The sequence below is a fragment of the Hylobates moloch genome, unplaced genomic scaffold, assembly GCF_009828535.3.
Source record: "Hylobates moloch isolate HMO894 unplaced genomic scaffold, HMol_V3 SCAFFOLD_10, whole genome shotgun sequence".
In the NCBI taxonomy this organism is placed as follows: domain Eukaryota; kingdom Metazoa; phylum Chordata; class Mammalia; order Primates; family Hylobatidae; genus Hylobates; species Hylobates moloch.
In genome coordinates this window covers 102,858,043-102,880,008 of record NW_026652285.1, presented here as the reverse complement: position 1 = coordinate 102,880,008, position 21,966 = coordinate 102,858,043, and the positions used below count along the sequence as shown (strand labels likewise).

The window sequence follows — 21,966 nt, the reverse complement described above, 5'->3', positions numbered from 1 at the left end:
TGAGCCACTGCACCCAGCCCTCCTGGTTCTCTTGAAACACTTGCCTTTGAAGCCCTGAGCTGACACATCAGAAGTCTGACTATCCTGAGGCAATCATACTGTGAAGAAACAGCCATGCCTGGCAACTAACCTGCCACTGTCCGTAACTTCCCCTGCTCATCCACAGACATAGATCCCAACAGGCCGCCTGCAAGGCAGGAGGGAAGCTGGAAACTCAGAGTATCTGTTCCTCTAGTTCAAGGGATTCAAGAATAGTGGGCATTGGCCAAGCGCGGTGGCTCACATCTGTAATCGCAGCACTTTGGGAGGTCAGGAGTTCGAGACCAGCCTGGCCAACATGGTGAAACCCCATATCTACTAAAAATATAAAAAATTAGCCAGGCATAGTGGTGCACGCCTGTAGTCACAGCTACTTGAGAGGCTGAGGCAGGAGAATTGCTTGAACTGAGCAGGCAGAGGTTGCAGTGAGCCGAGATCGTGCCACTGCACTCCAGCCTAGGAGACAGAGCCAGACTCCGTCTAAAAAAAAAAAAAAAAAAAGAATAGTGGGCATCAGAAAGGGCTGAAGGAAGGGAGTGCAAACAGCTGCCTCAGATGTCCTCTGGGGGCTGCCCAGTGGGGTGAGTGGTAGGAGCATCTGCCACCCTTCTCACCTGCCAAAGGCATGCTTGTATTAACAAAGGTTCCAATTCCTTGAGCATATACTATGTGCCAAGCACTGAGTCATGTATGTATTCATGTATAGACATTATCCCATTTGATCCTCGTGTCAACCTTAGGAGCTAAATATCACTCCACTTTCCATGTGAGGAACCTGAGGCAAAGAGATATTAATTGACTTGCCCAAGATCACACAGCTAGTGAATGGCAGAGTGGAGTTTCAGACCCAGATCATTGGCCTCTATCTAGAATCTTCTATTACTGGAGGTCTTGGACCATGCAATAAAGCAAGAAAAAGAAACAAAAGACATCCCAATTAGGATGGAACCAGTAAAAGTGTTTTTATTCACTGGTAACATGATCTTGTGCTTAGAAAGTCCTAAGGAACCTACAAAAAAGTACAGGAATGAATAAGTGAGTTTTGCTAGGTTGAAAAATACAAGGTCAATATACAGTGCTGGGCTACACTGCATCCCCATGGGAGATGCAGAAAGCCCTTTGGACTGAATCTGCAGGCTGACCAGGAGGTGATGTGGCCTAATAGTCACAGGCATGGCTTCTGGGGTCAGACACTTGAAGGGAACCCCACTCTGCCTCTCACTGAATGAGTGATGTGGCGAATTATTTACTCTCTCTATGCCTCTGTTTTCTTGTACTTCAAATGGACATTGATTAAAAGAGCATTGGGGGAAAAGATTGGGGGGTAGTATCCACTTGTGGGTTTGTGAGGAGGATTTCTGGAATGCATGTGTTTAAAGCCCTAAGCCTGGCTGGACTCATGCCTGTAATCCCAGCAGTTTGGGAGGCCAAGGCAGGTGGATCAACTGAGGTCAGGAGTTCAAGACAAGCCTGGCCAACATGGTGAAACCCCATCTCTACTGAAAATACAAAAAATTAGTCGGGCGTGCTGGCGGGTGCTTGTAATCCCAGCTACTCGGGAGGCTGAGGCAGGAGAATTGCTTGAACCTGGAGGCAGAGGTTGCGGTGAGCCATTGCACTCCAGCCTGTGCAACAAAAGCAAAGCTCCATCTCAAAAATAAAAATAAAAATAAAGCCCCAAGCCCAGGGCTGGCCCACAGAAACTGCCGTGGCTGTGTTTGCATGTCTTTGATTAGGGTGGCTGCAATCTCAGGAAAGGGGCCTTAGGCCTCTGCTGGAAATGCAAGCAAAGTAAGAGGTTAGGCTTTTCAGCATCATGCCTCCCTCCAGCGTGCAAACCACAAGTCACATCCTTTCACCCTGGTATCCTAGGCCCTGGCACCCGGGGCAGCACACTTCTGTGGAAACAGATCTGTGGGCAAACCAGAGGCACCTTGGTCTGCAGTTACAGCCAGCTACCACCAGGTGGGTTCTGGAGCCTGGGATGGGGATCCTGGGATCTGCTAGCTGAGATTTCACAGGACAGAATGATGAACAGAGAAAAATTTCGATTTTTGTTCAAGGGACTCACTGACCTCTCTGAGGTCTGACTCTGGGAGGCCCTATTCAGGAAGCCAGAATTATTTCCTGGGAGTCTCAACATGTGGGCAGGAAAAGCACCTGCCATTTCACCCCTTGGCATCCAAGGGAGGGGGACTCAGGACAGATAGGCTTTGGTCAAGGGAACAAGAGGCCTGGATGGGGGCTGCACGGGAGGGGGGAATGCAGGGGCCACCGGAGGCATTGGGGGCCTAATGGTGGGGTGTCAAAGGAGAAGCGAGGTTCCAGTGGGAGGAGAACCAAAGGTGACTTCCCCCACTGGCCTGAGGGAGTGAACCCCAGATGGGGCCTGCAAGTGAACTCATCAGGTGCCCAACCCTGCCTGTGCCCCCATTTCCAGGGTCCAGGACAAATCCCTCAAAGTATGGGGGTCTTTAGGAGTACACCCCCGAAGTTCCAAGTGGGGCTGGGCTGTGTGTCCAAGTGTGAATTCCCAAGTGTCTGCAGGTGCGCATGTGTGCATACGTGTGCTGGATGAAGATGCAGAGTTTTACCTGCAGGATGCCAGGAAACCACACACCCGGTGGGTTGGACAATGACACCCTCATGGCTGGTGTATGCTGGAGCACAGGTGTGAACTCACACTCCCCTGCACGCACCTCCTTCCTGGAGAGGAGAGGCAAGCCTGGCCCTATAGGAACATGAAGCCCACGGGCTTTAACTCGAGGTCTTCCTGCTCCCTGATCTTCTTCAAGAGGGTCTGAGAATGGGTGCCCAGAACATTTGGAGAGTCTAGGCATTGGGAGGGCACTTGGTGGCCATCTTGGCCCATTCCCACTGGCTGCTTGAACTCCTTCAAGTTGGCCATTAAAATGAAAAAAAAAAAGTAAATATTTGGGAGAAGTTACAAAGTAAGGTACCGATGTTTGAGCCAGCTGGAAACCAGGAGAAATCTGCCCAGCCCCTTTCAAGGTTTCCAGCTGCTTTGCACTGTGGCCCATCTCACTGAGATCTGACACCCCAGCTGTGATAGAGAAAATTTTCCTGTACGCACCAGTAAGTGGAACAACTCCTACCGCCCCTTTCCAGCTTCTAGACACTTTCTATATTTCCTTCATACAGACAAAAGTGTCCACCCATTCAGATGCTAAATGATAAATGTTCCAAGTAATTTTTATTTTAGAATACAAGAGAGGTACAAATGTATTTACAGTTGTACATATACAATCAAATAATAATATATCACAGTTTTGTAAATATCATTTTAGATAAATATTTACAAGGTTAAAGTGACCATTTTCTGGAAGTAGAACACAGTTTCTTGAAAACTCTATACATTTTATACTTTTCATTAATATTATAGTTTCTTTATTTTACAAAACGCCCTACGGGAATCCTGGTAAACGACTGCAAAGTGTGAGAGGCGACACCAGAGGGCGCGCACAGCCCGAATTTGAGGAAACTTGGGCGGGGACCGAGGGAAGTGTGGGCAGGCGGGGCGGAACTCCCGGGACTGGGCACAGCTCGGAAGCGCTTCCTGGCCACAGAAGCCACCTTAACCTCTCGGGCAGAGGTTCCAGTCTTGCCCTCCTCTCGCTGGGGTGTGTGTGTTGGAAGGGGTTGAGGGGAACTTTCGCCTTCTCAGGCACTATGTCACAGGGGAAGGGGAGGGGGCATTGGTCCAACCCCCTCATTTTACAGATGGGGAAACTGAGGCCCAAAGAGGTGCAGGGTCTTGCTTGGGGTCCTACAGACGATTTCCATTGTGCCTCCACTCTCAACGTGCCTGGTGCACTGCAAAGAGCTCCTTCCTCATCCATCCCCAGGAGCCAGGCTTGGGGGTAAGGTGGCCTAAAGAAGAGAAGGGCCCAGAAGATGCAGGTCTCTCCGGGTCTCTTCCGGCTGCCGATGGACCCCAGTAGCCCGCACCTGTCAAGGTTGCGTAAGGCCTCCCGACACTTCAGGACACCAGTCCCAGGGGCCGGAAGAGGAGATGGCGCCCCCACAACCCCCGCGCCCGGCCGCACCCGGACAAAGAGGTCGCCTTCCCTTCATTCCGAAGCACAGGACTCTCGGTGGCGGAGGAGGGGACTCCCCTTCCTCTGCTGAGGGGCCCTCGGGGGCTCTAAGTCCGCTCTCCTGCCACCCACGAGGGGGATGCCGGCCTGGGCGCCCGGCTCTACAGCAGCAGGGAGACTCGGGGGCGAGGCCAGGCAGGGAGACTCCCTCCCAGAGGAGGCGGCAGAGCAGCCGCACCACCTGCGTGGCCTGGGTGAGGGACGCCGCCCTCAGTGTCCTCATCTGCGACAGGGGCCAAGGCGGGAGTGCCTGAGGTCCGCCGCTGGGGCGCAACCCCAGCGCGCGGGGCTCCGCGGCGGCGCCAGGCCGGGGGTTGGGGCGGGAGGGCGAGTCGCGCTGCGGGTCCGGGGTGCCGGGATGCCGGGATGCCGGGATGCCGGGGTGCCGGGGTGCCGGTGGCCCAGGAGCGCGCGGGGCCCGGCGGGGGCGCGGGCGCGCTCACAGCACCATGGCCGGCAGGTGGTGCGCGGCGGCGGCGGCGGCGGCGGCGAGCGCTGGCGCGTGAGCGTGCGGGGCGGGCAGCGCGGGCGAGTGTGCCTGCAGCGCGGTGCTGGGCGGCCGGTGCCGCGCGCTCTTCTGGTGGGCGCGCAGGCCGGCCAGCTGCGAGTAGGCGCTCTGGCACACCTGGCACTTGTAGGGGCGCTCACCCGTGTGCAGGCGCACGTGGTTGCGCAGCGTGGACGACTGGCTGAAGCGGCGGTTGCAGAAGCGGCACACGAAGGGCTTGTCCAGCGTGTGGATGCGCATGTGCGAGCGCAGGTTGCTGCGCGAGTTGAAGCCGCGGTGGCAGATGACGCATCGCATTCGGCCCGCGGGGCCAGCCGCCGAGTCCGCCGGGTGGAAGTCCTCTGGCCGCGGGGTGGGGCGGGGGAAGGGAGACGGAGAAGGAGAGAGAGCAGCCCCGTTAGAACCGGCGCCCCGCAGCCCGGGCCCTCAGCGCCCCCCGCCCGGGGCCCGTCCGTCCTTGAGGGTGGGTGCTGCTTGAACGGTGGCAGACGGACGGGAGGGACAGCGAAGGGTACCCCGGCTGGCGGGTCCAATAGGAGTTGGACTCCCGATCGCGATGCGAGACCTCGGGGACTTAGCGACTCAGCCTAGCTAAACCTCAGCTTTCTCATCTGTAAAATGGAAACCTAGCACTGCCTCTTCGGGTGTACGGTTGCCCGAGAAGATGAGAAAAGACGTCTATGGAAGGTCTCTGCGCTAAGCACCCGACATGCCTTAGCCAGTGCCTGAGAGGTGCCTAGATTGGAGCAGGCCTTCCGTAAAGGGGAGCAACTGTGATGACCCCCGCCCCCAAACCTTTCATTAACTCATCCCACAAACATTTACTGAATGCCTACTCTGTACCATGGAACTGCGCCTCGGTTTTCGCCTTCCTGAAATGGAGATAATACTAGCATAGCATCGCCTTCATAAGCATGGTAAGGATCGGTGAAAAAAGATTTTTTTTTTTTTTTTTTTTAGATGGAGTCTCCCTCTGTCGCCAGGCTGGAGTGCAGTGGCGTGATCTCGGCTCACTGCAACCTTCGCCTCCTGGGTTCAAGTGATACTCCTGCCTCAGCTTCGCTAGTAGCTGGGACTACAGGTGTGCACCACCATGCCCAGCTAATTTTTGTATTTTTAGTAGAGACGGGGTTTCACCGTGTTGGCCAGGATGGTCTTGATCTCTTGACCTTGAGATCCACCCACCTCGGCCTCCCAAAGTGCTGGGATTACAGCCACAGCGCCCGGCCAAAAAGATTTTATTTTATTTTATTTTTTTGAAACGGTCTGGCTCTGTCACACAGGCTGGAGTGCAGTGGTGCCATCTCAGCTCGCTGTAGCCTCGACCTCCCGGGTTCAAGAGATCCTCCCACCTCAGCCTCCCAGGCAGCTAGGACCACAGGCTCGTGCCAGCACACCTGGCTAACTTTTAAATTTTTTGTAGAGATGGGGTCTTGCTATGTTGGCCAGGCTGGTCTGGAACTCCTGGGCTCAAGCGATCCTCCTGTCTCTGCTTCCCAAAGTGCTGGGATGACAGGCATAAGCCACCATGCCCGGCCTAGATAAATTAATGTTTGTAAAACATCAGCTGCAGAGCAAGGACTTAATAAACAGTAGCTCACCAGCTCAGATTCATCCTCCAAAAATAAGGACCACTGACCACGGTGCCTCATGCCTGTAATGCCAGCACTTTGGGAGGCAGAGGCAGGAGGATCATTTGAGCCCAGGAGTTCCAGACCAGCTGGGCAACATGGCGAGACCCCATCTCTACAATAAATTTAAAAAATTAGCCAGGTGTGGTGGTGCACGACTGTGGTCCCAGCTACCTGGGAGGCTGAGATGGGAGGATAGCTTGAGCCCAGGTGGTTGAGGCTGCAGTGAACCAAGATAGTGCCACTGCACTCCAGCCTGGGTGACAGAGAGAGACTCTGTCTCAAAAATAAATTAAATAAAATAAAAATATGGATAATCAAATTTCACACAGGCCAGGTGCGGTGGCTTATGCTTGTAATCTCAGCACTTTGGGAGGCCGAAGTGGGCAGATCGCTTGAGGTCAGGAGTTCGAGACTAGCTTGGCCAACATAACAAAACCCTATCTCTACTACAAATGCAAAAATTAACTGGGCATGGTGGCACACGCCTGTAATCCCAACTACTCGGGAGGCTGAGGCAAAAGAATTGCTTGAACCTGGGAGGCAGAGGTTGCAATGAGCCAAGATCGCGCCACTGCATTCCAGCCTGGGTGACAGAGTGAAACTGAGTCTCAAAAAAAAAAAAAAAAAAAAAAAAAAAGAAAGAAAGAAAAAGAAAAAAGACAAAAAAATACACAGAGGTTTTATGAAGACCCAGTGGGATGATATCTGCCAAAGGTTTAGCCCAATTCTTGGCAAGAAATAGTTGTCGAGCAAATGGTCTCTGCTGTGATGGGCAGCGTCCCCCCCGACACACACACACGCATAGTCTGTCCTGCCTTCCTTCAACAGGCTTATACGGAGCATCCACTCTGTGCCAGTCAGAACCAGAAGGGAACTTAGAGATTATCTTGCCTAGGACCTTCCCTTTACAGATGAGGAAACTGAGGCACAGGGCATTTCCAAGATTGCACAGCAGAACTAGAACTCAATCCAGGCTCCTGCTGCCCAGCTCATTTCTTCTCCTGTCACACCTCATTGCCTCTCTGGTCTCCCCCACATACCCCCCAGACAGTCTATTCTGGCCAGGAAGCAGGAGGACCATCTCCCACCCATGCCTGGCCCATGCGGCAGCTCCAGGGGTATCAGCCTCCTTGGATCTGTATGTCTCATCTGCTCAATGCTGCCAGACGTTGAACCAAGGTCCCTGGAGGCCAAGAGCCTCTCTGCCTCTCTCATTTTCTCTCTCCCTTCCCTGGGCTCCCCTCTCCATGGGTCTGTGTCTCAGTGGCCCCCTGGGGAACACCTACCATGCTTGTTCTTTTTCTGGTCCTCCTCTAGCCCGGGCACACCAGGGATCCCCAGGAAGGTGTTGTGTGAGTTTCCGTACCACACCAGCAGTTCCTGGTCAGGCGGGATCATCTGCAGGGAAGAAGGCAAGAGGACGTCAGGGAGGCCACAGCTGGGAGGCGAGAGTTGGGGGTCTCTGAGCACCCCTTCACAGCCAGGAGACCTGGACCCAGTCTCAGCCCTGAGAAAGCCACACCGGCCCATTTCCACTGAGCTGTCCCGGCAAGCTGCACAAACACGAAAGGCCCTGGGGTGTCGAGCCCCTCTGCCCCCTTCTCCCTCCCCAGGCCATCTCTGTCCGAGCTCCGGCCACAGGAGAGCTTCCAAGCTGCCAGCACCAGAGTGGATGCCTCACAGCAAGCAGGGTAATGGAAGATGGAAAACTAGAAACCTTTTCAGTTCTTACGCAGCGGGGAACTAGAGTCAGCCAGCCCCCGGGGCTGCAGGGCTGAGCCAGATGTTTCCAAGAAGTGGGGGCTGTGGGGCACCTAGGGTACTTGGCTACACCCTGAGGCGATAATGTTCTGGAAATATCTCTTATCCAAAGCTCCCATAGGCACCCTACATCACAGGTACTTCCTGACCAAGCACAGGGCTCTGAGTGTCTCTGTGCACACGGCAGATGCTAAGAAAGAAGCATTAGGATGGATGAACAGAGAACCCCACAAGTGACGTTGGGGCTCTGCTGCTCTCGGGGAGGACCTGACCCAGGCTCATGGCAAAGGATGTTGGTCAGAGGGTTTTGCAGTGATGATCCAGGGAGGCGTACTGGGCCTGCTGCTGGGGCGGCACTGACGATAAACACCATACACTCTGGGACATCCCAAGGGGCCTGCCTGCCAGGCCTCTCATGGAAGCCAGTTACCCCTCCCAAGTGGGGAAGCTCCAGGCCCTAGCCAGGCAGGGCGTATGAGAGAATGGACAGCCTATCACTCTCCTGAGGCCTGGACCCCAGAAGTGCTGGCCTTGGCACCTGCCCCTGGGGGCCACTATCTGATGTGCCCAGAGAAACCCACACAACCCCAGGCAACAGCTGGTTTGTTTTCCTGGCGGGTCCTTTTTTAGTTGAAGCACAAAAGATCGCATGGGATTCCATCTAGAGGTGTCTGAAACCAGGCCAGGACCCCGCGTTGGCTTCTGTGGTCAGAGACAAGGCCCCCTCTGTGTCTGCTTGGTTCAGCCTGCAGAGCCCACACTCAGAACTCTGGCATTCACTATGTCTTCCTTCCTCTGGTCAGAGCCTGGAAGACCCTCAGACCATTGCAGCAAGCTCTGCTCACCCCTGAAAAGAAGGGAAAGTGGAGGTCGGGCGTGGTGGCTCATGCCTGTAATCCTAGCACTTTGGGAGGCCGAGGCTGGTGGATTACTTGAGGCCAGGAGTTTGAGACTAGCCTGGGCAACATAGCAAAACCCTGTCTCTACAAAAAAGTAGAAAAATTAGCCAGGCGTGGTGGTGCATGCCTGTAGTCCCAGCTACTTGGGAGGCTGAGGCAGAACTGCTTGAACCCAGGAGGCAGAGGTTGCAGTAAGCTGAGATTGCACCACTACACTCCAGCCTGGGTGACCACTCCAGTCTGGGTGACAGAGCAAGACCCTGTCTCAAGGAAAAAAAAAAAGAAGAAGAAGAAGAAGGGGAGGTCGAAAGAGAAGGGGTGGGAACAGGAGGGTGTGAGGGGGCTTAGGCGACAGCCTAGAGTCACCACATCCTGAGACTCAGCCTAGAGTCACCACATCCATTTCCGCATGCCCCCATGGTTCACGGGGCATCATGGCGAGCCTTAGGGTCAGTAAATGACGAGAAGCCAGTGTGGAAACATGAAGTGCAGTCCCAGAAGCCACAGAAAGTTAGGCGGTGCCTCTAAGAAGGTGGACAGATTAGAATCTGGCACCACAGCAAGATCCCTGGTGACCTCTCTGCTCATTCACAGTAATGGCCACTGTCCAGGAGGCTAGCAGGTCGGAGGTGGAGACCCCTGCTGGAAAGGGCCAGAGAAGAAAGAGGTTCTGATTTGGGTTTTGTTTTTGTTTTTTGCATTTTTTAAAATTCTTTTTTTCCAGACCTCACTGGGATGGAAGGAAGAGGTTTTGTGAACCTCCCAGAAAAGCAGATGATGGAATTGAAATATTTAACATAAATTAATTGTGAAGGAAGTCTGTCTATGAGATGGTGCAGATGAGCCCTCTGTTACCAGGTCCCTGTGTGACCTTAGGCAAGTCACTTTGCCTTTCTGTGCTCCTCAAATAAGGGGGTCAGGGAACACGGTCCCTGAGTTCCCCCCAACTCTAAGACTCTGGTTGTAAGTCACCTCCAACATTGTCCTGACCCTTGGCTTCCAGTCTTGGATGAAACTCGACACGTTGATGTCATGGTTCTTCCAAAGCAATCAGCACCCTCCCCCAGACCACTGAACACGCCCCACAGAGGGTTCCTGCTCAGTCTGGAGTCAGACATGGTGGGATCCACCAGGGCTCCCCATCTGCTGAGCAAGTGACCTGGGGCAAGTCGCCTCACGTCGTGGGGCCTCTTTCCTCACATTGCCATAGTCTCACTGAGTGGTTTTTGGGGTGCAATGGAGCATATGCATAAAGCTCTTTGTCCTATAATCGAGACATGGAAGCGCCAGTGATTGTTTTTCCTGGAGCTCGCCAACCTCTCAGAGAAGCTGGCAGCGGTTTTTGGCGCATCCAAGTCCCTGCAGGAGTGCTCGCTGAGCCAGCAGAGTTGCAGAGGCCGCTGGTTCAGTGGAAGCCCAGGGTGACCAGGGTTCTGCCTTCAGTGTCCAGCAAGAGCACAGGCTGGGCCCGAATGCTCCAAGGACACCAGCCCCATGCAGGTACCCCCACTTCCCAGCCCCATCTCCCCCAGAAGGGAAACCAACTCCTCCAGCACAGATGTGGGATGAGATGGGAAGCTCAGCAAGCTCCCAGCTGAACTCCACCTCCAGGCTCCAGGCCTGGGGGGTCATCAAATACTAAGCCAACACCAGCCTTTTAATTTTAGTTGAAAACAACTATTATTAAATATAAATACAGTAACAGTAGGCTGGGTACAGTGGCTCATGCCTGTAATCCCAGCACTTTGGGAGGCTGAGGCGGGCAGATCACTTGAGGTCAGGAATTTGAGACCAGCCTGGCCAACATGGTGAAACCCTGTCTCTACCAAAAATACAAAAATTAGCTGGGCGTGGTGGTGGGCACCTGTAATCCCACCTGCTCAGGAGGCTGAGGCAGGAGAATCGCCTGAACTTGGGAGGCAGAGGTTGCAGTGAGCTGAGATCATGCCACTGCCCTCCTGTCCAGCCAACAAAGTGAAACTCCATCTCAAGAAATAAATAAATAAAATAAGAACTCTGATGGCGACTATTGCAGTATAAGGGTGAGTCATTTATTTACTAAGAATGCTTTTAATGTACTAAAATTAATTTTACTAATGAATTTAAAAATTAAAACAGCGATGCAGACATATGGACCAAATTGTATAAACATATCACATGGTATGAAATGAGAATTCACTCTCTGCCACTCTGGATGTCAGCCACTGTTGCTGGTTTGCTGCCTGTCTTTCCCCAGAAGGGTTTGCCATTTCGAGACTATTTTAAAATGCTGACTTAAAGTTCATGGAGAGTAGCATGATGCCATCTACATCATGCCTCTGACTTTTTAAAAAATAATGAGCACATATTACTTCTATACACACACATAAAATGTTTGTTTTTTTTGTTTGTTTGTTGTTTTTTTTTTGAGACGGAGTCTCACACTGTTGCCCGGGATGGAGTGCAGTGGCGCAATCTCTGCTCACTGCAAACTCCGCCTCCCGGGTTCACGCCATTCTCCTGCCTCAGCCTCCCGAGTAGCTGGGACCACAGGCACCCGCCGCCATGCCCGGCTAATTTTTTTTTTGTATTTTTAGTAGAGACGGGGTTTCACCGTGTTAGCCAGGATGGTCTCGATCTCCTGACCTCTTGATCTGCCCGCCTCGGCCTCCCAAAGTGCTGGGATTACAGGCGTGAGCCACTGCGCCCGGCCAAAAATTATTTTTTAAAAGCAAGAAAATCAATTAAGAAGAGCCTACAGGTTGGGTGCGGTGGCTCTCACCTGTAATCTCAGCATTTTGAGAGGCCAAGGTGGGTAGATCACTTGAGGCCAGGAGTTCAAGACCAGCCTGGCCAACACGGTGAAACCCTGTTTCTACTAAAAATACAAAAATTGGGCTGGGCGCAGTGGCTCATGCCTGTAATCCCTGCACTTTGGGAGGCTGAGGCGGGCAGATAACGAGGTCAGGAGTTCGAGATCAGCCTGGCTAAGACAGTGAAACCGTGTCTCTACTAAAAATACAAAAATTAGCTGGGTATGGTGGCACGCACCTGTAGTCCCAGCTACTTGGGAGGCTGAGGCAGGAGAATCTCTTGAACCTGGGAGGCAGAGGTTGCAGTAGGCTGAGATGGTGCCATTGCACTCCAGCCTGGGAGACAGAGCAAGACTCTGTATCAAAAAAAAAAAAAGAAAGAAAGAAAAGAAAAAGAAAAATAATGGCTAGGTTCGGTGGCTCAGGCCTGTAATCCCAGCGCTTTGGGAGGCCAAGGCGGGCGAATCACCTGAGATTGGGAGTTCGAGACCAGCCTGACCAACATGGAGAAACCCTGTGTCTACTTAAAATACAAAATTAGCCGGGAGTGGTGGCGCATGCCTGTAATCCCAGCTACTCAGGAGGTTGAGGCAGGAGAATCGCTTGAATCCAGGAGGCGGAGGTTGCGGTGAGCCAAGATGGCGTCATTGCACTCCAGCCTGGGCGACAAGAGCGAAACTCTGTCTCAACAAAAAAAAAAAAATTAGCCGGGAGTGGTGGCACATGCCTGTACTCCCTTCTATTCAGGTGGCTGAAGCACGAGAATTGTTTAATCACCTGAACCCAGGAGGTAGAGGTTGCAGTGAGCTGAGCACTCCAGCCTCAGAGACAGAGCAAGATTGTCTCCAAAAGGAAAAAAAAAAAAGCCTGCTGGAATTGAGAATGACACATATTTCCAGACAGCTAGAAGCCAGCAGCCCCACCTGCCCAGAGGCTGGGAACTGGGAGTCTCTCTCAGCCCTTCTGTGCCCCATGCCCAGGCCTCTGGTGTCTGCCTGCTCCCAGGCACCTGCCATCAACAAACTTCTGCTATCAAGCCCAGGAAACCCAGGAACCTGCAGCTTCTTCCCTGGAACCCTGGGATCACTGTGCAGAGGCTCCCGGGGTCCCGCCAGCTGACCGCCTGGATGCAAAGAACAGCCACCGTGCCCTCTAGGCCCCCTCGGCAGCACTCTTTACTGCTGAGACTCAGGCCTGGCCTAGCTGGCCGGGGCTCTCTGCTGGGGCTCTGAGAAGCAGGATCAGCTGGTCATTCACTTTTCTGGGGAGCAGGGATAGGCTCAGGACGCAAAACAAACAAAGCAATCCCCAAAGGAACTCAGTCCTGTACCACAAAATCCACATCAGCAAAACTTTGGAATACCAGCCCCTGAGTCTCTTTTGACAAATGGACATGCCCTGTCAACATGCTTCTCTGGGCCTTATCAGCCCAGAAGGTCTGTCCTGCCCCACTTTCTGAATTTTTATTATAAATTAGAAATGACAGAATTTTTGGTTTGTTTTCCTGCTGTAAATTCACGTCCTGCCACTGAACATGCTCCCAGGAGACTGCAAATACCCTCCCCTTCTCCACAGGGTCTGAAACCCCAGTGTAAAAGGATCTCAATGTCATCTGGACAAACATCAATTTCCATTGTACCACAGATGTCCCGACACACCAATTAATAGAGTTCCTGCAAATAGCTATTGGCCAGGGAGGCCACATGGCATGGTGACTCAGCACTCCAGCTCAGGACTCAGACGGGCCTAGGTTCCCATCGCAGCTCAGCAACTTCCCGTAATCTCCGTAACAGTTCAGTTTCACCATCATAAAAATGAGGATAGTAACAGAGAGCAGCACCCCGAGGGCTGAGCAGATTCTACTTTTTAAAAATTGCTGGCCAGGTGCAGTGGCTCACGCCTGTAATCCCAGGACTTTGGGAGGCCGAGGCAGGCGGATCTCTTGAGGTCAGGAGTCCGAGACCAGCCTGGCCAACATGGGGAAATCTACTAAAAATACAAAAATTAGCCAGGTGTGGTGGCACACACTTATAATCTCAGCTGCTTGGGAGGCAGGAGAATTGCTTGAATCCGGGAGGCAGAGGTTGCGGTGAGCCAAGATTGCACCACTGCACTCCAGCCTAGACGACAGAGTAAGACTCCATCTCAAAAAAATAAATAAATAAATAAAAAAGTTGCTAAGACCCTTTTATTCCTTCAACATGTAGTGGCCACTTGCTATGTGCTAGGCATTTTCTAGAACTGTCATTTTAGGCACCTGAAGTTATAGTAAATTCTGAGACTGGAGTAAGCCAGGAGGTTCCGCAGGGGTCACATCAGTGGATCCAGCCAGATGCACGCCCTGCTGGGGAGCCTCCACTGACCGACCGCCTGGGCCCTAAAGCCCCGTTGCCTTCGTCTCTGTTGAGAAGGCTACTATTCTGTATTTATGGAAAGTTTTAGAGCAGCAATAGTATATTCTGCTTATTGAATAAAGATGTTCCTTCCTATTTTTGGCAAGTAATGGGTTACCGTTATGAGCTATGAGTGGCAGTTCTGAGTGGTAGAAAGTTTAAGAAAACATCACAGCAGAGGTCCTTCTCCTTGGCTAACTCACCCACACGCACAGAATAAACAGCCGATTGATTCCCGAGTCACCCAGGGAGTGGCCTGAGGAACAGCAGTATCTTCTGGTCTAGCCCAGAAGGGCTGCATGAGCTCTGGGCCTCGGCCTCATCTCGAGGGTGGCCACATACACACAGACACACAATTTATCTGGTAAGTAGAATCTGACATTGTGACAAAATGGTTTGAGAAATCTGCCACCACAAAAAATGTATCCACTTTAAAAGTAAAACGAGTGGCATTTTGTTTCCTTGTCATTCACGCAGACAACCCCTTCTTAGAAGGCTTGCTAACTCTGTAAAAGCACTGATAGCCAAATTGGTGGATCTGTCTATATCACGTATGTGATATAGTTGTGTGTGTGTGTGTGTGTGTGTGTGTGTGTGTGTGTCCTGATCCTCTTTTGTTGTTGTTGTTGTTGTTGAGATGGAGTCTCACTTTGTCACCCAGGCTGGAGTGCAATGCTGCTGATAGTTCACTACAATTTCCGCCTCCTGGGTTCAAGCAATTCTCCTGCCTCAGCCTCTGGAGTAGCTGGGATTACAGGCACCTGCCACCATGCCTGGCTAATTTTTGTATTTTTAGTAGAGACAGAGTTTCACCATGTTGGCCAGGCTGATCTTGAACTCCTGACCTCAGGTGATTTGTCCACTTCATCCTCTGAAAATGCCGGGATTATAGGCATGAGCCCCCATGCCCTGCCTGATCCTCTTTTTTCAACTTAAATTCCTGATCGAATGTAGATGACCATTTTTCCTAATCCTATAAACTCAGATGCTTCCCTGAAGATATTCTTCAGCCTCCTTGCCCTCGGATTGAATTTCTGTCTAAATGTCTATTCATGTTTCCTGACTTTGTTTGGCCTCTAGCCGGTGTGACCTGCACAGCGAGATGAGACTTAGGCCCCCACATCTGCCTCGGCCTGGAGCCCTCTTGCCAAAATGATGTAGGCGTTTCTGGTCTGTCTCTGGTGTTCACACGTGTGGGTGGGTGTGTGCGTGTGGGGTTGGTGAGGGCATGGGTTGGAGCCCTCCATCACATCTGTATCAGGATGGCTGGGAAAGAGGGTATGAAGGTGAAGATGTGTGTGACAGAGGGTGGTGGGGTAAGGATCTGGGAGGGTGCCTTCTGTTAGATGTGGGGTTCAGCTACACTGGAAGCCAATTTTAGGATGTGGTGGCCCAGCTAGATGGTCAAGGAGCCACCTCTGTCCTGGGCCTGGGCTACCTTCAGTTCTCTCTGCACCCTGCCCCACGGCCGTCTTACCTCACTTGAAACCCAATCCAGGAACCACTCAGCTGTTTCTTATCCTCCACCTCCTGCTCCTCCAAGCACCACCCCTCAGCTGGGACCCAGGCTAGGCCCCCTGCTTTCATCTCTGGGAGAGTCTCTGGGGCCTTGTTATTCAGGGACAACCAAAGGAACCCGTCCAGAAGCTACTAGGCCCTGGCACCCCCAGGGGTCTTAGAAAGAGCTTCAGGGTCTGAGTCCTGGGGAGAAAATGGAACATGGACTAAAGGTCGGTCACTCTCTGCTCCTCCAGAACACTCAAAAATCTCCATCAAGCCCCAGCCCCACCCCAAGGGGAGCAGAGAAGTGTGGTGGGAAGCACCTGCCTGCCTCTGCACAGCACTTGCTACCAGCCTCCCCCCAGCAGCCTGTGGGTAGCTTCCCTCTGCTCCTGGGCCAGATTTCCCACCAAAAGACACTGTCCAGGGAGGGTCCCAGTGTGGGCCTGCCCGGGTGACCACCTCTCTGCTTGGTTTGCACCCTCAGCCACTGGCCAGATACTTGGATCTTTTCTGCCTCTGCCCTACCGGGAAGCCCTCCTCTTCCCACCCTCCTCTGAACCTTCCTGGCTCAGCCTCACCCCTGCCACACCACAGGAAGTGATATTTACCTGTTATCTTTTTTTTTTTTTTTTTTTGAGATGGAGTCTTGCTCTGTCGCCCAGGCTGGAGTGCAGTGGCGCCATCTCGGCTCACTGCAAGCTCTGCCTCTGCCATTCTCCTGCCTCAGCTTCCCAAGTAGCTGGGACTACAGGCGCCCGCCACCACACCCGGCTAATTTTTTGTATTTTTAGTAGAGATGGGGTTTCACCATGTTAGCCAGGATGGTCTCAATCTCCTGACCTCATGATCCGCCTGCCCCAGCCTCCCAAAGTGCTGGGATTACAGGCATGACCCATGGCGCCCGGCCCCTAATTTTTGTATTTTTATTAGACATGAGGTCTCATCATGTTGGCCAGGCTGGTCTCGAACTCCTGACCTCAGGCAATTCACTCACCTCAGCCTCCCAAAGTGCTGGGATTACAGGCATAAGCCACCGTGTTCAGCCTGTTACCTGGCCCTGTCTGTCTCCTCTGAGAAGGCTCAGGAAGCACAGCTATTAGTGCTAACACTCCCCCCAGATGGCCTACAAAACCCCCAAGTCTGCTGCCACCGAGGGAGACCTGGTTTTCTGGTCTGTAAACTGTAAATAATCACAGAATCCTCCTCCTGGGGCCGTGTGGGGATTAAATACCATACTGCATATCCAGCATCTGGGAGAAGGCTGACACATGGGGAGCCATCGCTGAGTCTGGAGTCATGAGCCGTAAGCCACTGGTGCCCATGCGTGCAGAATGAGGGCCATCAGACAGCTAAATGGCTGCGGACACACGCCCTCTCTCCCACTCCAACGCATTCCCTGGGCTGCCTCTCCCTATCTTGCTTCTCTGTGTCTCTGTGACCCCCGAACCTCGGGAAACCATCAACCAACATCCGGGGACCTCACTATTGAGATGCTCGTGACATTCCCAATGGCATCAAGTTGAGAGCTCCATCATTTCTGATCTGCAGCAGAAAGCTTCCCATGGAGGTCACACACCTGGAGGGCGGGATGTCTGGAGACCACCTATCTGCCGCAGCCCCATGGCCTGCGCAGAGCCAGCGAGGCCAGTGTCAGCTTCCCTCTGTCCACTGTAGTTCCTGCACACCGCTGCCCTGCACGCCTCCCCCCGCCGGGTTTACCGGCTGGTCCCTACACAACAGTGCACACACACACACACCTCAATGGCCTTGTAGAAGATGCTGGTGCCGATCTGGACCACCTCCAGGTTCTGCTCCTGTTCGTTACGTGCACACTTGATGTAGGTCATCCAGCTCCGGTGGTCCTCCTGGCTGGCATCGATGAAGTAGCGCACCGTGCCATCCTCATTGAACACCTGGGCACAGATGGATCAAGGACCAGGTATGGCAGGGCTATGCCATGTGTACCATCTTCCAGGCACATCCACACACACACTCTCCATCCTCACAACAGCCCCAGGAAGTGGATAAAGCTTCATTTTCCCACTGAGGAAAGGAAGGCTGAAGAGGTGCAGGGACTTGCCTGAAGCTAGCTGGCTGGAAGTGGCCCACAGGGGATCAGTTTCCAGGGCCCTATGGGCTGACCATGACACACACTCCTGTTGCTGTGTCCTCCCTATCCCCAGAAGAAAAGGGTCTCCAAGGGATCACTGCCCAGACAAAGTGGCCCTGAGCTCTTTCAAGGGATGCAGAGGTAGTCCCCATGGCACTGGGAACATCAGCCAGGGCCTCAGAGAGGGAGGACCCTGGAGCCCAGGGAGGGAGGGCTGGGTCACTGTGGCACTCCAGCTTGGCCTAAACCCCTTCACGGGAGCTGCCAAGGCCACTCGGAGGTCAAACTGGACCCCAACTTCCTGACCCAGCAACTGGAGAAGGTGGTTAGCGGCCCAGCCGTCCAGAGGAGGGAGAAGGTGAGGTCAAGAGAGGCCTCTGGGCCATCCCCCAGTTCTATCAAGTTGGGCTTCTCCAGGGTCCGCCAGGAGGGGGCTGGAGTGGGGGAGCAGGCGAGGGAACGGGATTAGGAAGGGTGTGCACCAGCCTGGCCTCAGTGGGTTTCCGGTTCTGCAAGGTTAGGAGGAAGCACAGGCGTGGCCCTCCCTGGCACTGACACTGTGATGGGTGGAAAGGCCTAGGATGGAAGCCTCTTGGAGCTTCCGTTTCCCTCTGTGAACAGGGAACAGTAAGGCATGGGCTACTGAGGTCATCTGTGACTGCAGGCTGGGGACACAGAAGCTGACTCAATGCCAGCTCAGCCACGGTTATCCGTCATCGTGAATGTCATTCTACTTTCACCAGGCATTCTCCTTTCCAGCCCCACCTCACCCCCAGCCCAGGACTGGCCTTGAGGGGCTTCCCAGGCTGCTTCCGGGACCAGGGAAAGAATGTAAGTGGCTGGGAGGTGGCCTGGAGGGAGGGCGCGTGGGGACCCTGGGCAAGCGACCTGACTGCTCTGGGTCTCAGTGCCCTCATCCGCCAAATGGAGCCACCCACAGTCCTGCTCTGCCGGGGTGTCCGGAGGAAGGAGGGTCGGATTTTTCGGCACGGGTTGGGAGGAGCCTAGAGGCGGGGTGAGCTCCAGGCTCGGGCGGCTTAGAGTCCCGGCTCAGGGGGCGTCCAGGCCACGAGCGTCCGCTGCTCTCAGCCCGGGTGGAAGCGGCGACGGCCGGACGCCCGAGTCCCACCCGCGGCCAGCGCCCCTCGCCGGCCCCTGCGCCCCTCTGCCCCAGCCCGCGCGTACCTCCCACATGAGATTGTTGTTCTTGCAGATGTCCACGTGCTCCGGGGCGATCACGCGGCCGGTGAAGGGGCCCATCTCAGTTCCCGCCTTGATCCACGTCTTGGAGAAGATGCCGAGGCCCTCGCCAGGGATGGAGCTCTGAGCGATGATCACCTCCGCTGGCAGCACCAGGCTGGACAGCTTCTGCACTTCTGCGGCGGCGAGGCCAGGAAAACCGGTCAGAGCCTGAGGCAGCCGAGGCCCGGCCCTTCCTTCCCCGCCGGGACCCCGGCTTCTGTCCTGCCCAGACCCGCCAAACCCAAGTCGGCCCCAAATCCAGAGAAGCCACCCGGGTGTTGGGGGCAGTCGGATGTGCGGAGGCTCAACGACCTCCCCTCTGTTTGCAACCTGGGGACCCTCCGTGCCCTGGAAAGCGAGTGGTGCGTTGGGGATCATTTTTAGAAGCGAGTTTTTAGTCTCTCCGCGAATTCTCAAAGCATTCACAACTTCTTCCATCCTCTGCCCCGGATAAGTTTAAGAATTAATGAGCCAACGGCAGCGAGCGGTTTTATGCACGGGGAAACTGAGGCCAGGTCCTGCAAGGAGGTGAAGGCCAACTGGAGACTCTTTCGCCTAGTCGGGTTCCAGGAGCCCATGTGCGTCCAGGCTCTGGGCACTGGCAGAGGAGCCGGGCGGTGATCAGCGCTGGGGACAGACCTCGGGCTGGCAGGTGTTGGAGGTGCCAAAGAAGCACCGGCAGCAGCTGGCCAGGCTCCGCGCTCGCTGTGTGACCCCGGGCGCGCCCGAGTCCCTCTCTGCTCCCAGGCCCTGGGGTGCCAGGGAGGGCGGCGCCCGGGCTCAGACAAACCCCGATGTCGTCTCTCTGGGCGGGGAGGAGCCGCGGCGGCCCCCAGCTCCCCGAGGGTTCCCCTGTCGGGCCTCTGCGGCCGGGCTGGGAGCGGCGAGGCGCACAGGGGCGGCCTCCATGTCTTACAAGGATCCCCTCTAAGCTACCTGGGAAAATACCCGGCGAGCGGGCCGGCTGAAAGGGGGGGTTAAACGGTGTCCATTGCGGCGCGGCCGGCAATTTGTCACGCTGTTAAAGTGATCGCATTCATTCGGCTCCATTCGAAAGAAATTGCTAATTCTAAATTCATTAGCCCTGGAAGAATGCTGTAGCAGTAAATTGTAGCTCAATGCGGAGGGGACTTGTTTAAAAGGGGCCGAGGAATTCCCCTTACAAAAAGGGGGGATTAGATGGTTGACATAGCGTGAATGGAAGTGGAATTAGTCTTCACGGTAAATTAAGAGAGGAACAGAAATCGTAAAGGGGGAAAAGAGGGCGACGCGCAGAGATGCCAGAGCCAGGGAAAGATATTGTTTGCGGGTTGATGAATGAGGAATAAGAACTTGAGACATCTTAAAGAAAAGAAACTTTTCTCGCTCTCTCTTTCTCTCCCTCGCTCTCCCCACGGCTTTTTCTCCCCGCCCGCCCTCCCTCCACCCCCTCCCCAGCCCCGGCTGCCTTTTAAAGTTCTTGGTTTAAGTGGGAACTTTCGCGGGTCAAGCCCAAGTTAACTAAATGAATTTAAAACCCCTTCTTTTTGAGTCAACTGCTATTACACGCCTAGTAAGGCTTTAAATGCCGGGAACCCGCCAGCTCAAGCGCGGGAGGGGCAGGGAGGGGCCGGCGGGGGCGACGGGGCCGAGCGACGGGGTCGCCGGGGTCGGTCCTTGAGCCGTGTGGCCTGCGGAGGTGCCCCGCGCCCCACCTCGGCTTGGTGGCTCGCGTCCTAGTTTGGCCCATGGGGAAACTGAGGTGCACCGAGCGCCGGGAGAGCCCAGGTTGGCGCGAGCAGCAGCGAGGCCGGGTATCCCAGCCGCGTCTCGCGCATCGCCAGGACGGGAATGGGGGTCGCCGGGAGGAGGGATTGCGCCGGGCCCCGACGGCTGGACTCACCGCCGGAGAAGGACTGCGCTAGCACCTCGGCGGTGAAGGCCGTCTTGGGGCTGGCGTGGTGGCTCTTGTCCTCGAAGAGCTGCTCCCCGAGCACGTTGCGCCAGCGGCCGTACAGGAAGCTGTGCAGGATGTCGGAGGTGATAACCTCGGCCAGCGCCAGTCCTGGCGCCTTCAGCCCGGTCTTGAGCACCAGGGCCTCAGCCGGGAGCACGGAGCCCATCATGGGCGGCCCGGAGCTCCCCGGCGCCGGGGGACGGCCGGGCCGACGGGGGAGGTGGGCGGGCGAGAGGGGAGCTCAAGGGGCGAGAGGCGAGGGCTGTGATGGAGAAGGAACCAGAGCAGGGGGAGGACGGACAGGAGGAGGACGCAGGAGGGAGCGGGAGGTGAGGGGGCGACTGGGAGGAAAGGGAACGAGGGGGAGAGAGGAAGAGAGATGGTGAAATCTGTAGAGATGGCAAAGGCGGCGCGGAGGGTGGAGGCGGAGGCGGGTGCGGGGGGTGCGGGGTGGGTGAGAGGCGGGTGGTTGCAGGGAAGCGGCAGCAAGGGGCTCTCAGACGCGCGCTAGCCTCTCGCACACTCGGCCGGGGCCGTCTTCCCTTTGGCAAAATCTCAGCGCCTTTATAGGAGCCGCAGTGACCCTCCTAATTGGTTATTAATGACCCCCTGACGTCGGAGGACAGACTTGTTGTACCCCGCCAGGCTGGAGGAGCCTTCGTCGCGAGAGCGCGAGGGGCGGGGGCCCGCGGACCGCTCCAAACAGCCCCCCTCCACTCCTCCCTCCCCTTCCTGGTCCTTCCTTCCCCCTCCTGTTTTTTCTTCTCTCCCCGTGGGAAGCGCCGGGCAGGGAGGGAGGCTCAGCCGGCTCTGAGGAGAGGAGGGGACGGAGAAGGGGAGGGGGTGCGGCGAGGCTCGCTAGGACTCCAGGGACCAGGCTAGACAAGAGCGCCTGGCTTCGGGCGCCGCGCTCCCCTCAGGCCCGATCCACGCTCACCGGCCTGGCCCAGCCCGGCGTTCACCTTTCCTCTGCTGCCCCGGCTGGCCGGCCCAGCCCTGCACCGCTCTGCCTCCCTGGCCAGGGCCCGAGT

At 55.0% G+C, this 21,966-nt stretch overlaps 1 protein-coding gene across 1 annotated transcript; it reads right to left on the bottom strand.

Annotated features, from left to right (window-relative positions):
* Nucleotides 1-4,596: 4,596 nt before the first annotated feature.
* PRDM12 (PR/SET domain 12) lies at nt 4,597-21,104 on the bottom strand. The gene is made up of 5 exons (XM_032165432.1): nt 20,882-21,104; nt 18,943-19,133; nt 17,405-17,560; nt 7,586-7,697; nt 4,597-5,006 (listed from the first exon to the last, which is right to left on the bottom strand). Exons 1-5 carry the CDS (start codon nt 21,102-21,104, stop codon nt 4,597-4,599), a joined length of 1,092 nt encoding a protein of 363 aa, XP_032021323.1.
* Between the last annotated feature and the right edge of the window lie 862 nt (nt 21,105-21,966).

Coding starts and splice junctions, on each gene's coding strand:
- PRDM12 (XM_032165432.1), bottom strand. CDS start 21,104: ATGATGGGCTCCGTGCTCCCGGCTGAGGCCCTGGTGCTCAAGACCGGG. Junction 19,134..20,881: donor AGCGCAGTCCTTCTCCGGCG/GTGAGTCCAGCC, acceptor TCGCCGCCGCAG/AAGTGCAGAAGCTGTCCAGC. Junction 5,007..7,585: donor CCAGAAAAAGAACAAGCATG/GTAGGTGTTCCC, acceptor CCCCGCGGCCAG/AGGACTTCCACCCGGCGGAC.